The sequence below is a fragment of the Phoca vitulina genome, unplaced genomic scaffold (assembly GCF_004348235.1).
Source record: "Phoca vitulina isolate PV1807 unplaced genomic scaffold, GSC_HSeal_1.0 scaffold5, whole genome shotgun sequence".
Lineage (NCBI taxonomy): Eukaryota > Metazoa > Chordata > Mammalia > Carnivora > Phocidae > Phoca > Phoca vitulina.
In genome coordinates, this window is record NW_022589708.1 from 28,841,293 (window position 1) to 28,858,718 (window position 17,426).

Consider the following 17,426-nt stretch of genomic DNA (forward strand, 5'->3'; position numbering starts at 1 on the left):
TGAGCACAGGCTCCAGAGCCAGACTCCCTAGGACTGAACTCTGGTTTTGTCTACTTACTAGCTCTGTGATTTGGGGGAAGACAGTTAACCTTTTTGTATCTCTGTTCTTGTCTTCTGTGAAATGAGGCCAAAAGTAGTACCTATCTAATAGGTTGTAGTAAGGGTTAAATAAATTAAAACTTGAAATGTGCTTATAACAGAGCCCACAGCTAGTACTGAACCAAGGCTATAGTATTATTGTCTTCCTAGCCCTAATCAGTCTGAAATTATCTTGTTTACTTAATAGCTTGATCTGTTTGTTGTCTGTCCCCTCCATTCTAAACTCTTAAGCTCTGCAAGGGTAAGAATCTTACTGCCTGTTTCCTTTACTTGCAAAACCCCAGCACCTGAAAGGCATCTGATAAATATTTGTTGAATAATTAAATGAATAGATAAATAACACTCAATAAATTACTTAATCCCTTGGAGCCATCATTTTCTTTATATACAATGTGGATGATGTGTTACTGCGAGGATTAACAAATAATTTCATGTCCTTGGAACAATGTGTAGCACAAAGAACTGATAGAGGTGTGTGTCTAAATAATTGTATCCGTTATCCATTCTACTCAAAAGATTGTTTATCCTCTTGCTTTGTTCCTATCCTCCTTAATGGCTTTACTACTCATCTGGTTGCCTCAGATAAAAACCTCAGTCTTCTGTTTCTCCACCCCTTCTCCTCATCCCACACCTAATTGTTCAGTATATTCTATCTGTCCTACCTCTTAAATGTCTCTGTAATCCATCTTCTCATTCCCACTAGTTTAGATCCACATGATTTCTTGCTTAGTCTATTTTAAACAACCTTCTGACTGCTTCCTCTTCTTTTCCACTCTCAACCCTAAAGCATCTGCCTTATTGTTGCCAAGATTCTAGAATATAAATTTGATCATCTCACTCCCTTGTTTAATAACCTTTGGTGATTCCCCATTGTCCTCAAATTAAAGCCCAAATTTCTTCATAAGTTTGTGAGGTTCTTTACAATATGACTTTAGCTTTGGCCTTTTTGTGTCCTCTCCAACCTTCCCGTTCTTATACTCTGCTTTGGCCATGCTGAATTTCTCACTGGGCCCAGATTCACCATGTTATGACATGGCCTTTGCACCTTTGCTCATGCCATTTCCTTTGTTTTCCCTGGTCCTTCCCATTAGCCTCTCCCTTTTTATTCTGCTTTGTTAATTCCTCCACAGTTACTCTTATTTGTGAAGCCCTCCATGATTTCCTAAGACAGAAGAAACACTTTCCTCTTGTTCTTCCCACTGTTCTTATATTATTAAGGATCACATGGTATACTGACAAGTTCCATGACTGTCATGCTCACTTAATCTACTGGCTAGCTTCTTGGAGCTAAGACATATTTATAAAAATGCATGCCATGTGTGTATCTGTATAAAATACTTGTAAGTGTGTGTATGACTCTGTGTGTGAGTGAGTGTGTGTGTGTGTGTGTGTGTGTGTGTGTTCTCTGGAGACTGGCAGAAGGAAGGAGTCGTTATACTCTAATACTCCATGCTGCAGTGTGGAAGGAACTAATCAGGGAATTAAGATTCTGAGCTTTCTTGAAGCTTAAAGTACAAAGAGTTTACAGGGATAAGAAACTCCCAAGATTCTTGGCATTTTCTCCAAATGAGAGCAGAGGGATTTCCTGAGGTTTTCCTGAGTCATACTAGAGATTGGGAGCAAGAAAGGGGAAAGGAGGAGGTGATGTTGCTGGGCTTCTGGACAAGGTTTCTTGTCTGAGTCTCCTTACTTGAACTGGATTTATCCTGCCTTTATCTGTCTCCATGCTGACTCTGAGCTGTGGCTCCTGGGGTCACAGTTCTGCTCTTCCTAAACTGTGTCTCAAGACATGCCAGTACCACCCAGACTACTCCTGTCTTTCGACTTCCTCAGCAGCACCTCTGGTCTTGCTGGCCTTGGCTATTGTCCCTTCTTGACCTATTCTGGCCTTTTTTACTTCTAATGATTCTGCGCTGACAAACGCCATGATTCCTGGTATTTGACCCCAGCCTGATCTGATGACTGATTCTGCTATGCCCTTTGGTTTTCCCGGAAGGGGAACTTGTAGACTGTCAGGGGAGCCTGATGATACCCTGGGGCCAGACTGTGACAGCCAGGTGTGCTCAAGCCCCTCAGCCGCCTGAGGGGCCCTTCTCTGGGTATTCAGCTAATTGGGGATGGACAGTTTCTGCAGTTTTCTGTCAACTTGTCTTTATTGTATTGATAAGATATTTTAAGAGCCTGCAATGCATGCTAATGACTAAGCAATAAGGTTGTTGGGAAGATTAGGACCTGCTTGAGAACAAGAATGTGTTCTACACCTTTTGTTTTCCTTTCTCATATCCTCTTAGCATACTTTAAGTCCTCAGTAACTGTCATCAGAGTAATAATTACAGGGTGGCTGGAACACAGTTTTTGTTTTATTTTGTTTTAGATTGTTTCTCATGTTAATAAACATTCCCTTTGGAATTGGAAGAATAAAAAAATAGATTGTTCCTCATGGTGAGAGAGAGGTTGATTTAACTGTAGTGAAAAATAGATAGATACTAGTCAGGAGATTTTTAAGTATGCTTTTTTCATACAACAGTAGTTGTCCTATTACACTGTTGAGATTTTGTTGTTAAGGTTATTATATTTGGGAAAACCTATAAGTCCTTTTTTTAGAACTGTAAAAAGACATGAAATAGCATGTCATAGGTTATTTCCTTCCACGAAAGATTAAGATCCCCACTGATGTCCTGTAAACTTCAAGGCTGATATTTTCTTTTGGGGCAGAAAATTAGGGCGTTTCTATGTGGAATTGAAATGAAATATATTTATCAAATAAAATGGAATTTATTCCATAGTAAAAAGAGTACTCCACCTTCAGAGGCGGTCCAAATATATACATATGTCAGCCCTTTTTAGAGACCACAAAAGAGAATCTGTTCCTCTTCAATTTACATATGCAGCCCAACACTAAGGTTGTTTGTGTTAAGAATTTCTAGGTATCTCAGCAAGAATTTTCAACATCACAATTTTCAACTACAAAGGCATGGTATAGTTTAATAAACACACACACACACAAAACTTCCTTTAAAATTGTATTAATAATATGAGCTGTTATTTTAAAACCCTGCTCTCCGTTTGAAAGCTTGCAAAGCAGGCTGTACCTTAATCTTTTTTTTTATTGTTATGTTAATCCCCATACATTACATCATTAGTTTTAGATATAGTGTTCCATGATTCATTGTTTGTGCATAACACCCAGTGCTCCATGCAGAACGTGCCCTCCTCAATACCCGTCACCAGGCTAACCCATCCTCCCACCCCCCTCCCCTCTAGAACCCTCAGTTTGTTTTTCAGAGTCCATCATCTCTCATGGTTCGTCTCCCCCTCCGATTTCCCCCCCTTTGTTCTTCCCCTCCTGCTACATTCTTCTTCTTCTTTTTTTCTTTCTTAACATATATTGCATTATTTGTTTCAGAGGTACAGATGTGCTCTGGTAAGCGCTGTGAATTGTGCAAGACTGTTGAATCTCAGATCTGTACCTCTGTACCTTAGTCTTTAAACGGTACTTCTGGGAGGTAGAAAGAGGAAGAATGGCTGCGTGGGCCTTAATTCTTTATCTAGTTCCACTGTCCATGTGACCTTTGTCTTTAAGGAGGATATTGTGACTTTTTTTTATTCTTGCAAATGTTGAAGTACTTTCTATTTTATGGTAAAACTAAGATGCAGCTTAATAATATAGCTTGTGTTTTTTATTCCTCAATATAAGACCCCGGGACAAGTACCTATGTGATGCTTAGGCCCACTTTAATTTTGCTCATTTCACGTAAGTAGCACTGTTCCCTTATAGTTGAAGATGCCTGCTGATTATGCATGAGGTAGACAAAATGATCATGTATACTTTCTGTCGTTAGCTCACTTAAAGATGGGGCTTTCAAATTTGTGGTTTAGGTTCTGATTTAGTCTTCATATCTCTGGTTAAAATAGCTACCCTCTTTGGGTTGGCATTTGTCAGGGTGATCTGTCTGTGCTATAGCTTTCTGCAAGGCCACTTCAGTAAATGATCTTTGGAAATTGCAAAATGTTCTTGAACTTGTGTCTAAAACATAGTAGGTTTTTGATAAATATTTCTCAATTTTGTGCATACATATCTGTATGTCTTTCAACATCTTGATCCCTTATTTCCACTCCAGGTTTTATTAGCAAGTGTATGTATTAGTAAATACTACCACAATCCTAGTTACTTAACTGTGTGCACAGACTGTGTGCTCAGCAATCCTAGCTTGTATCTTACATTACCTTACAGTATAAATAGGTGCTTATATTACTGAAGAAGGGATCTCATGTTTAGGCACTTCATATAATGTCAGACATGGTGTTTGGACTCAGACACACTTGAATTCAAATCCCATTCCTGCCACTTTCTGCAAATCCTTGAACAAGAGACAGTCTTTGTAAGCTTCTCATTTCTTATCTTTAAAATAAAAATAACAGATCTTCCTTCATTGAGTTGACAGGACAATTAAATAAAAAATAATATATAACAAGCATATAGTGATGTGCTTGATTCAGGTAAACATTTAATAAATTGTGGTTTCTGCAGTTATTTTTGTCACTGTCATTTTCAGTAGTGGTCAGGTTACTGTTAAAGACTTACTTGTTACACTTACTCTTGGTAAATTCCATCACAAAATTCACTTTATTTATTTATGTATATATGTATTCATTCATTTATTTGATGATGGGGTATTTCTTTCTTTCTTTGATGATGGTCCAGAAAATAGAAATGTTGTCTTGAGTCTTCAGGGGGGAAGAATTTCTTCCTGTTCTCTTAGTATGGTTCATATTATTTAACATATTTTTGTGGAACCAACTTGTGTGGCTAGGATTGGTCATAGACAGCACTTTTGTGATTAATAATTCTCTAAGAATGTAGCATTTTCTTCACTGGGTGTTTAATTTTAAAAAGAGAAAACTCTTGAAATATTGATAAGTCATACAGCTCTGCAGTGGATAAAAATATATCAGCTACTTCCCAAAGCTTCCCTAGTAGTTTAAAGACAGAATGCCCCCGACCATCCTCCTGACACGTACACAAGGGTGAAATATGGGTAAACACACAAACTACTCTTTGGAAACAGGTGAGAGTGAAAGGCCCCCACCACCAAGTACAGTTTTGAGCTTCCTACAGTCCTGGACCTCTGTGCCCTCTTTCCCTGAAATATGCCCCTCTGCCCACCCTGCACACGTAACCATAAGGCAGAACACAGTACTTGGGCCTCTCCCTTTTCTTCCAACTCCTATCAAAATTTCATGTTTCTGAAGAGTTCATATTACAAGCTACTTATTACTTCCATTACGTGTAATCAAAAAGAGGAGTTTGCAAATTTAAGGAATCTCTAACTGGTGAATTTTGCATTAGGAGAAAATATTTAGGAAAGGGAAAGGAATAATGGAATGTTCTTTCCTTCGAAACCCCACCTTTACTCTATGTTTAAAATAAGGTATTTTCTAATATCTCTGAAAGTCAGGGAATTGAGAAGATACACAACTGCAGTTGTGTAAACAGGCAACTCTACAATAAAATTCCCTCTGTGAATGGGTTATTCTTTAAAAAAAACATTCAAGACTCACTTAAGTTTACTTGGTTTTCTTACATATCAACTATTCTTTCAGTATAGGTAATCCTCACTTTGCACAGTTGTGGAGGACCATAAAAAAGGCCATTCAAGTAAAAATGAAAAGCAGTTTTAATAATCAATGGGAAAAATCAAGTTGCTTTATAAACTTTAATAATTTTTGTCAAAACATTAAATCTTTTACTGTCAGTTATAAATGTATATGGAAATGAAAAGAGAAAAACTAATATTTAGTACACTAATGCTTATGTAGTAGAATTTAAAACATTAGAAACATTGTGAAGTATTTTATTTCTTTGTAAAAAACCTGTGGAGAATAACCTGAATAGTGCTTGTCTTCCTATCCTAGAACTTATGATATGAAGCTACTAGCATCTTTTCTAATGTCTTGACGAATTGTCATACTCCTAAGTTTGCAACAGCTTCCAACATTTTATCCTTAATGCTTTCAGTGTCGTGAAATATCTCCATATTGCTTTAATGTGAAGTTTTTTGCCAACCTGTCACTTCCTCTAGACATCTTTATTCTTTTCACCACAACTACTTCTCTCATTTATGTCAATAAGTTTGCCGCTCCCAGGTTCCTCAGGCATTGCTAGGGTCTCAAATGGTGACAGTTTCAACATTTCCATGGTCAGGTCTTCAATAACTACATTTACATTTGATTCCAATTTTACTTCTAACATTGATCACTATTCAATTCTTAGCTGCACCTTCATTTTTGTTGGCCAGTTCTGTCTTTTGGTTATCCATTATTGTAAAATGTATATGACAGTACTACATGTGTTACTGTCTGTGTGTGAATAACAGATGCAGAGTGACCATCCACTTTCAGACTTAGAAAGAAGTGACCCGATTGGTCACTGATGCACATCTGTTATTTATGTACTCTTTTGTGAACTGAAAAGCAAGTATTGAAATTTTTATTTTATGCAGTTTCATGCAGTTAGTTACAGTCAATATAATGTGTTAAATTTGAGCCACTTTGTTAAGTAACTGGTATTATTTACCTAAACTGTGGCAACTGAAATTTATGAGTATTGGAAGCATGTGCAGCAAGGATATCAATGCTGGAAAACTGTCACATAGGCCAGATCATAAAAGCTGGTTCAGATCCAAAAACTGCTTTCACTTTGTTTCATAATTACGACCTCATCTAGCAAGTAAGGAAAAGATATGAAATCAAAGATACATGGGGGGCAGGTGGGTTTATTTCCCTGATGGCCCCCTATGTCCTGAAGATGTTTCGGGAGTTTAGTGGTCTCAGCAACCCACTGGCCTTGTTGACTTTATCCCTTTTGTTGGGGATGCCATTGAGAACTAGAGAGGCAAGTTAATTGCTCAAGTTCTCACAACTAGTTAATGGCAGCATAGCACTAGAAGTTAGGTCTTTTGGTACTTGGTCCTGGCATTTATTCTTTTACCACATTTGCTTTCTTTTAATCCCCTTCAAGCACGTCCTATTACTTCTGTGTAATGGGCTATGAGAAAATGTGGACTGAGGAGCTTTTCATTGTTAGCGATAATCTATTCTAGATGTAATACCTCAAAGGTCAAACTAACAGGACTTTCATTTCTCTTACTGCTAGTAGGTACAGGAACAATCTTGTACCTCTGTAGCTTTTTGGACAAGGGGAACCCTAATCCAGAATGTATATATCCATTAACATTGCAAGCTGAAAAATCCTTTAAGCTTCTCCCGGATTCTAGCACACTTCCGATATATCAGTTGCAGCTCCCAAACTGCTTTACGATGTTTTCTCTGACATAATGAAGCCTTTGGCCATCACTGCTACTTTGAAAATCAAAGCCTTTTGGTCTCTAATGGAATGTTTATAAAAATACTCCATTTTGAAATTTGCTCAGGAAAAGGAAGTATGGTAAATGATGTTAGAATTCCCTCCGGCTTGCCTTGGCATTGATTCATTTAATGTTATGTACTCTGGAAATATCTGGAATTAGTGTGAATAAGAGTATTAAAACCCAAAGTTAAATAAGCTCTTATCTTCATTGTCTTCTTTTATGGAAGTATAGCATCAGATATGCAGCCCTAATTGTTATTTCTATATAACTTGATTAATTTCCCTTTGCCAAATCTAATACAGTAATCGAGGGTAAGCTTAAAATTCCTAATGGCTATGTCAGAAGTCTCATATGTTTCCATTCTTTTGGTAAGGTTAAAGTGGCAAGTTTTTTTTTTTTTTTAAGATTTTATTTATTTGATTGAGAGAGAAGAGAGAGAGAGAGAGAAGAGAGCACGAGCGGGGTGGGGGCAGAGGGGGAGGAGCGGAGGGAGAGGGAGAAGCAGGCTCCCCCCTGAGCAGGGAGCCAGGACTCAGGGATTGATCCAGGACCCTGGAATCATGACCTGTGCTGAAGGCGGATGCTTACCTGAATGAGCCACACAGGAGCCCTAAGTGGCAGTTTTTTTTAGAAGGAGCAGTATAAGATGGCAAGCCTGTAGTAAAAAAAAAAAAAAAAAAAGCCACAGAACTATACTCTGAATATGTTGTTCTCTGTTGTTTTCCTTGGTGTCAGTGAAAAAAAAAAAAAGTCAAATGTATGAAACATTCAGTTTAGTAATATAGTGATTCAGAATACTCAGATGTAAAAGGGACGCAAGGACCTTTGGCTTATCCTATGCTGTTGGTTCTGTCTTGATTAAGGCACTGATGCATCTTAAAGTAAGAAAATAACATTTATTCAAGAAGTATTTAATGAGGACTGCTGTATACCAGGAATTGTTCTAGGGAGCTAGCAGTGAATGTAAGATGGTCAGACTCCCTGCTTTCCTGGAGCTTATACTCGAATGGGGAAGAGAGAGACAAAAAATTACATGGATTGATTGATTAATGGATCAGTTCCATGGCTTTCACTATGCATTTCTGTTAATTTGCCCACCAGCACAGGCCTCTTACTAACATGTAAAAAGGTCTGATCACTCAGAGTATTACAGACTTGTAAAGTATTGAAAGGGGACTTTGGGGAATTGAGGACAGTGACCTTTTAGAAAACAGCCAGCTCCATCAGTGACTTCTCCTTGCTGTCCCTGTTATATGTGCTCCTTTGCTGGCCTTTGTTGTTAGTTCTCATGGCACTTCAGCTTTCTCTCTGAAGTAACACACAATACACTTTTGGGGCTGTCATTTTGACTTCAACTTTGCTAACTTCTTTTAAAAACATAATTAAAAAGAATAAACATAGGGGCAAATGTAGCATCTTAAAGTGACGTTTGAAATTCCAGGTAAAACCTTCTAATAAAATGCTGCTAATATTTTGGGAAACATTTCTTATTTGTCACTAGTCTTTCTTTCTATAAGCCTCTGAGTTCCCAAGAACATCCTTTGGTAATAGTTGACTTTCCTATCTAGTAGCATTATTTGACTTTAAATTGTTTGATTTTGGGGCACCTGGGTGGCTCAGTTGGTTGAGCGTCCAACTCTTAATTTCAGCTCAGGTCATGATCTCAGGGTTGTGGGATTGAGCCTCATATCGGTCTCCCCACTCAGCGGGGAGTCTACTTGTCTCTCTCTCTGCCCTTCCCCCTGCTCGTGCTCTCTGTCTCTCTCTAAAATAAATAAATCTTTAAAAAATTGTTTGAGGGGCACCTGGGTGGCTCAGTCTTGAAGTGTCTGCCTTCGGCTCAGGTCATGATCCCAGGGTCCTGGGATTGAGCCCCGCATCGGGCTCCCTGCTCCGCGGGAAGCCTGCTTCTCCCTCTCCCACTCCCCTTGCTTGTGTTCCTGCTCTTGCTATCTCTCTCTCTGTCAAATAAATAAAATCTTTAAAAATAAAAATAAGAATAAAAATATGTGGGTTGTTTGATTATAGAGTAGTTACGATCAAGAACTTACAAACATTTTTACTGATGTCCTTAAGATATTTGTCCGGTCTTTAAAATTCTCTTGCAGAAACCACAGCTCTGTTAAATACTACATTTATAAACTAAAACATTTTTCTCTAACAAAGAAGGAAAAACTACCATCATTCATTTAACCAGATACTCATAGTAGTAAAATTGGTTTTAAAACAGGGAGCCTTGTTATTGTAGTTGGTTTTGTTTTTGTTATACCTGTGGTTTTTGCTTTGTTTTTTAGAGGTTGAAGGAGTGTGCTCTTTCTGGGAGTTCAGTTAGTTAATTGCAGTGAGTAGATCAATATTCAGCACCCTTTCTTTTAAGGCTTGTATAATCCTGAGATTTTATGAATCTATATTTACCTTTGCTCTGCTTCCCCCCCCCCCCCAATACCAAACAGAGCAGGAATTGTGTTGGAGTGAGCTAGAGAGTGAATTGGGCTGTAGTGTAGGAGGAGGTGTTGGGCACTGAGTGAGAGTCAGAGCACATACACATATAGTGTTTGTCTCTAAAAGGTAATTACTGTGGGTTTCTTTTTTTTTTTTTAAATACCTAGTACGTTCTCTTAATTGTAATAACTTTTTTTTTTTAAAAAGATTTATTTATTTCAGAGAGAGAGAGAACATGATTGGGGGTGAGGGGAACAGAGGGAGAGGAGAAGTAGACTCCCTGCTGAGTGGGAGCCTAGGCAGGGCTGATCCCACAACCCTGAGATCTGGACCTGAGCCTAAACCAAGAAACCACCCAGGCGCCCCTTAATTGTAATTACTTTTACAATTAGGGGGAGGGGAGCCTGGGTGGCTCAGTCATTAAGCATCTGCCTTCAGCTCAGGTCATGATCCCAGGGTCCTGGGATCGAGCCCTGCATCAGGCTCCCTGCTCCTTGGGAAGCCTGCTTCTCCCTCTCCCACTCCCCATGCTTGTGTTCTGTCTCTCGCTGTGTCTCTCTCTCTCAAATAAATGAATAAAATCTTAAAAAAAAAAAAATTAGGGAGGAAAGGAAGAAAAAGATAAACCCACAGATTAAAAAAAAAAATTTTTTTTTTTTTTTTTTTTGAAGAACACCTTCTCAAGTAGTTTCCTCCAAACAGGCAATACGTGAATTCTTTAAGATGGGTCAGTATTGGGGGCATCTGGGTGGCTCAGTCATTAAGCGTCTCCCTTTGGCTCAGGTCATGATCCCAGGGTCCTGGGTTCGAGCCCCGCATCGGGCTCTCTGCTCGCGGGAAGGCTGCTTCTCCCTCTCTCACTCCCCCTGTTTGTGTTCCCTCTCTCTCTCTAATAAATAAACGGAATCTTAAAAAAAAAAAAAAGATGGGTCAATATTTAAGTCATCAAAAAGATTATAGAAAGAGGCTTCTTAAAAGAACTTTTGTGGAGAAAAGTATTTTTCATGGGGTTAGAATGCAAGGCTTATGTGTATTGGCTCATAAGAAGCAGTTTCTTAAAAGATAGAATTTTCTTTGATGTTCTGATGGAATTTAAGGTAGACATTTTATATCCATTGGGGTGGGACAGTCTTACTGATCTTTGTATCCCCAGCTCCAGATATACCATCAGCCCATACTGGGTGCTCAGAACCGTTTTCTGAGCTGAACCTAGTACCCATTTTTTTTTAAAGATTTATTTTTATTTATTTATTTGAGAGAGAGAGAGAGTGTGTGTGAGTGAGCATGCAAGGGGAGGGCCAGAGGGAGAGGATCTCAAGCAGACAAGACGCTGAAGGCAGAGCACCACTCAGGGCTTAATCTCACGACCCTGAGATCACGACCCAAGCATAAATCAGGAGTTAGTCACCCAGCCAGCTGAGCCACCCAGACACCCCCCAGTACCCATTCTTAAGGGAATAATGAAAACAAGATAATCCTGAGTAAAAGAAGTGAATTTTTGATACGTTCTTTTTCAGTTACTCTCCAAAATGTTCCTTTTCAGAAAATGTGAAAATGTTTTTATGTGTAATATATTGGAACCACAAGCACTGACGTTGTATTTCAAAGTTGGAAGAAATGAGATTGATGTCCCACACAGTTGTAAAATGCCAAAAATAAGTAGAGCTGGAATGAATTAAAGGCCAGTGTTCAGAAAGGCCAAGTAAAAGCTTCAGATCAAGAGTGGCTATAATTGAAAGGGTCCAAATAAGTACTTAAAACCACCCCTGCTGGGACTGCTAAGATTTCTGAATTTCAAATTGGCATTTTATGTTTGACAAGGTGACATTGTATAAGAAATGTATTGTAAAACACTGCTGTACGATAGGAAAATGATTGAATGTAAATATTTCAAGATGTGGACCACTGTTCAAATGTTATCATAAATCTTTGCCATTGTTTTAGGGGATAACCCTGCATGCATATATGAGCTGAATTGAGAGAGCTAGCTCTTGGAAGGGAAGTCAGCAGTGAGTTTCTGCCTTTCTGCCACAGCTAATCTGATTTGACCACAAAAGTATCCTATTAGATCTTTGCCATTGTTATCATATGCATATTGTTACATAAAATGGAAAAACTCTTTTCTGAAGATACTACATCTGGCATTGCTTTTGACCTGTTCATGGAGTGGTCTGAAATGTCACTGGTATGTGAAATTGAAATGGGTTGAGACAGTTTGCACTCTTAAACTTTGAAAAGGAAAGAAAAAAGCTTGCAACTGTAAAGTTAACTATCTTTCTATTCCTTGCAGGTTTGGAAGGTTTACAGTAGCTGCTCTTCAGTCCAAAGTAGAACAGCATGAACGTGAAACCAATCGCCTCAAGAAAGCCCTGGAACGAAGTGATAAGTATATAGAGGAACTAGAATCTCAAATTGCACAGCTAAAAAATTCAAGTGAAGAGAAGGAAGCTATGAATTCCATTTGCCAGAGAGCACTTTCTACAGATGGCAAGGGGAGCATAGGCAACGAGGAGGAGATGGCATCAAAGAATCAAGGTGATGGTGCCAGAAAGCAGCTTGGCTCATCCACCTCAAGTTCTCACCTGCCAAAACCTTCTAGCAGTTCTGCCAGGCAGGAAAGCACCAGCAAAACAGAACCAAATTGTTCTAAGGATAAAGACCTATATCAGAAACAGGTGGAAATAATGTTAGATGTGACAGATACAAGTATGGATACTTACTTGGAAAGAGAATGGGGTAATAAGCCAAGTGATTGTATACCCTACAAAGATGAAGAACTTTATGATCTTCCAGCTCCTTGTACTCCTTTGTCCCTTAGTTGCCTTCAGCTCAGTACTCCAGAAAATAGAGAGAGCTCTGTAGTCAAAGCAGTAGGTTCCAAAAAGCACTCAAACCATCTCAGAAAATTGGTGTTTGATGATTTCTGTGATTCTCCAAATGTTTGTAATAAAGATTCATCAGAAGATGATAGAAGTGAAAATGAAAAGAAATCAGAGTGTTTTACTTCCTCAGAGACAGGGTTTTGGGACTGTTGTTCCACAAGCTATGCCCAAAACTTGGATTTTGAAAGCTCAGAGGGGAACACAATAGCAAATTCTGTTGGAGAAATTTCTTTAAAATTAAGTGAGAAATCAGGCTCATGCTTATCTAAGAGGTTGAATTCTATTCGCTCTTTTGAAATGAATCGGACAAGAACATCCAGTGAAGCATCCATGGACGCAGCTTACCTTGACAAAATCTCTGAGTTGGATTCAATGATGTCGGAATCAGACAACAGCAAGAGCCCTTGTAATAACGGTTTTAAGTCAGTGGATTTGGATGGGTTATCAAAGTCATCTCAAGGCAGTGAATTTCTTGAGGAACCAGATAAGTTGGAAGAAAGAACTAAGCCAAACCTTTCCAAAGGTTCTCTAACTACTGATCAGTTAGAAAATGGAAATGACTGGAAACCCACTTCCTTTTTTCTCCTCTCTCCATCTGACCAAGAAATGAATGAAGATTTTTCTCTCCATACCAGTTCTAACCCAGGAACTAATGAAATCAAACCCCCAAGCTGTTTGTTTCAGACTGAGTTTTCCCAGGGTGTTTTGTTAAGCAGTTCACACCGGCTATTTGAAGATCAGAGGTTTGGGTCATCTTTATTTAAGATGACCTCAGAGATGCATGGTCTTCATAACCACCTTCAGTCTCCTTGGTCTACTTCCTTTGTGCCTGAGAAGAGGAATAAAAATATGAATCAGTCAACAAAAAGAAAAATCCAGAGCAGTCTTTCCAATGCCAGCCCATCAAAAGCAACTAAAAGTTGACTCATTAGAAAGGTGTCATTTATGTTTTTGTCCTGAGAGGAATATAAGTTTTTAAAGTTACTTTTTTCCCTCATAAAAGTTCTATACGATTTTGAATTGATAATCTGTAGTCAAGTGTCAAGTCAGAATGGTGGATTAGCCTGTAACCAAAATACTTTTGTTCATTTTAAAGAATTCGTCCTTTTTCAGTTTCATTTGGGCATCTTTTTAAACAGAAAAGATAGAAGAGGGTTTCTTTTAATGAATATTATATGTATCTGGTTTGGGTATATTTTGTTTTCTTGGGTCTTGATTTAGGTATTAGATACAGTGGCCTATTAATGAGCCTCGGTTGTCTTCAGAACTTGGATTTCTTAAATAAAACTTTTTGGGTTGTCTACACACTGCTCATAAGACACTTGAGTTTCTTTAAAGCTTTCCTAGGGTGGGAATAATTTTGCCTGCCCTTTTTTATTTATATTTAGTGATGGCTCAACTTTTAGGCAGGGCCATGGTTGAGAAATAGCACTCTATATTAGTCCAGCATTCATTTACTTTTTTTTTTTTAGGTTTTGTATATGTATGTTTGCATTTTTAACATTGTGTTTTGTACAGTTTTTGTGAGAACCTTTTGCTAGAATGAAAGAACACATTTTCTATATGAAAATATTTGTTTTATGTCAGGTAGCTTTCATTTCCTCATCTTTCTGTGTGTGTTGAAAATCAGAAATTGAGCCTACTTTGGAAAGAAGGCATAGAATGGTTGGTTGGGTTTGGAGGAGCCTAAACATGGTAGCGTCATTGTTCCAGATACACAGGTGCAGAAGTGCTCTTTGCCAAATGCTTGATCCACTTTCATCCCAGGGGAGCTTTTTTTGGAGTGAAGTTCTTGTTTGCATGTTACTATTCTTTGTGGAAACTCTGTATGCATGGTAGCATTCTTGCTTGCACTGTTTTCCTTACTTAAGAAAAAGAAGTTTTAGTTGGCTAATAGAATATCTTTTATGTAGGACAGAATTTTTTTTCATGAAGAGTGTTGAGATGAGAATAGGTGAGCTAAGCACAATTTTTAATTTAGGCTCTGAAAAAGTATATCCTAAACATGTGTGGTATGCCTATATAGGCCTTTAAAAATGGTTTGTATGCTAATGACTTGTTTATCTAATGTGCACTGAACATTTTACATTAATACTGTACTGTTTTACATTAATACTGCATGCTTTTCTATGTGAATTGAATAAAGGATGTCATAAGCACTGTAATCCTTGATGTTGTCTTAGATATTGAATTAGCCTGTAACGACCAGTAAAACTTACATTTTTAATTGATCTTATAGAGGTTGACAAACTGGACCATGGACCAAATCTGGCCTACACCTGTTTCTTGTGAAAACCTGTGAACTAAAAATGGTTTTTACACTTTTTAACGGTTTTTAAAAATCAAAAAAATCGTTCCATAATACAGGAAAATTATATAAAATTCAAATTTCAGTGTTTCTAAATAAAGTCTTATTAGAACTCAGCTACACTCATTTGTTTACATATTATTTATGACTGCTTCTACATTGCAGTGGCAGAGTTGAATAGTTGCCACTGAGACCATATGGCCCACAAAGCCTAAATAATATTTACCGTTTGGCATTTTACAGAAAAATTTGTTGACCCCTGTTAATAATAGACTCTAAGGATTCAATGAAACTATAAAAGTGTAACAAATCACTTTTATGATTTGGAGAATAATGCCCTCCACTTTTAGAAATAATAAGGGCCAAAAAGAAAAGCTAACATGAAGCATAATTTTAACACATATTCCAATAAGTATATGTGTGTGATTTTTTTCTTTTGATGTGTTAAAGTCAGTGAATACTTTTAGAGATAAGTAGTTTAGATATCTTTGACAATGTGGTAATATATTTGAAATTCTATTAAATGTAGAAATCAACAATTTTTCTGAGTAATCACAGAGTAAATTTGCGGGTAAGCCTCACTCTAATTCTGTCTGTAACTCTTCTTTACTATGAATGTGTCAGTTTTTAATCCATTAATCCAAATATATACTGACAGTGTGGCATGGCAATGCAGAATGTGTAACCTGATTTAGTGCTGCCTAGTCAGGGTTAGAGTGTCTCTGCTGGACCAAGTATTTCCCAGCTGCTTCAGAAACGTTGCTCCACCCTTCCCAAAACAATATTTCATATATTAAATTAATCAAACCTGTGACATTTCTCAGTTGAAGGGAATAACCTGCAGGATTTTATTTTAATCACATATTCTCATCTGTACTCTTTACATAATCTGATATATCATGATTAGTGGTTTCATGTATTTTTAAGTATATTGTATGCACACTCTCAAAACAAAGATAAACTTATTTAAACCAAGCACTTTACTAACTTCTATTTCCTTTAATCCTCTTCAAACTCTGTAAGCCAAGAACTGTTATCCTCAGTTTAAAATAAGTGATTTGAGGGTTAGTGGTCACACAGCTGGAATGGGATAGAACCATGTCTTAGAGCTGGGCCCCTGACTCTAGAGCTTGTACTCTTCTCCCCCAAGCATGAGAGTTCACATCTGTAGGCCAAAGGATGAATGGATTTGAAATTTCCGAGGGTTATTTTTAAAGTACTACTTTAGAAATATTAGCATGTTTCTTTTCAAGTAGCATTTAATTCCTGCCAATGTTCCAGGGTCTAACTCCACTACTAAGTGGAAGCTCAGTGATGAGAATTGTTTGGGTGCCACTTTTAAATTTAGAAAGAATTGCATTAACTCCGACATTTAGATGAATTTAACCCTTATTATGCACTTGTGATAAGGGAAGCAGACACTAATCAGTCATGCCTATAAAAACAGCATCTTTTGATTGCTCAGCTTTCTAAAATGTAATTGCCAAGGGAATGTGACATGATGCTAGGTTTGTTTTTTTTTTGACATGACCTTTAGTGTTCATCTTTTAATTTTCAAAATATTAATCCCATCCACAATGACATGTTTTTTCCTGTTTTAATGTATCAGCTGAGACAAAAACTGAAAATGGTAGACTTTAAGATTTATAGCTCCTTAATTTCAAATCTGCTTTGTATTCCTATAATTTCTTTTGTATCTACAATGGTTTAAAGGTACCACTGAACAAGGGAAGAACTTTGGTCTTAAACCCTAAGATGGTTCAGCAACTTGTTTCTGTATACTTGAATGGTTTTCAGTTATTCAAAGTGTAATACATAGATTTTGTACCTGTGAATGATACTTGTACAACATCAAACTGAGATTAACAGTTTAACTTTATGGAGTATGGCCTATTAGATTAAAAGTGTTTCCCAAAGCCTCATAAGAAGGTCTTTCATTCCTATTTGTGGGAGTCCTACAACACAGTCTTTGCCTGTGATGATGTAACCCAATCCTTTTAATAATACTTGGCAGAGAGAAAACCTTTTAAGCAATGATCTCAGAGTGCATAGTGAACATTTATTGCCTAATTCTCGGAACCCCACTCTGAGCGAGGAAACATCTATTAAGATGCAGATTTCTTTTAAGAACCCATCTGGAGCTCAAGCTAGGGCGATCTTCAGTTTTACATGACAGAAGCGGCCTAGAATACTTTGAATTGGAGCTCCACTTCTTGAAATGGTAGATTCTAAGGTCTGCTGTGTCTTAAGAGGGAACAACAGACCCCCTCTAATAAACCAAGTGTGGAGAAGTGTGTGCCTTGTGTGACACTTAAAATTTCGGGG

General features: G+C 37.7%; 1 protein-coding gene across 1 annotated transcript in view; it reads left to right on the plus strand.

Moving 5' to 3' along the window:
• The window catches only part of OBI1 (ORC ubiquitin ligase 1), a 41,977-nt gene extending 24,794 nt beyond the window's left edge, over positions 1-17,183 (plus strand). The window contains exon 6 of the mRNA XM_032402803.1: positions 12,202-17,183. Coding sequence (XP_032258694.1) covers positions 12,202-13,717 — 1,516 coding nt within the window. The 3' untranslated portion in view covers positions 13,718-17,183. The remainder of the gene's footprint in view (positions 1-12,201) is intronic.
• The last annotated feature ends 243 nt before the right edge of the window (positions 17,184-17,426 follow it).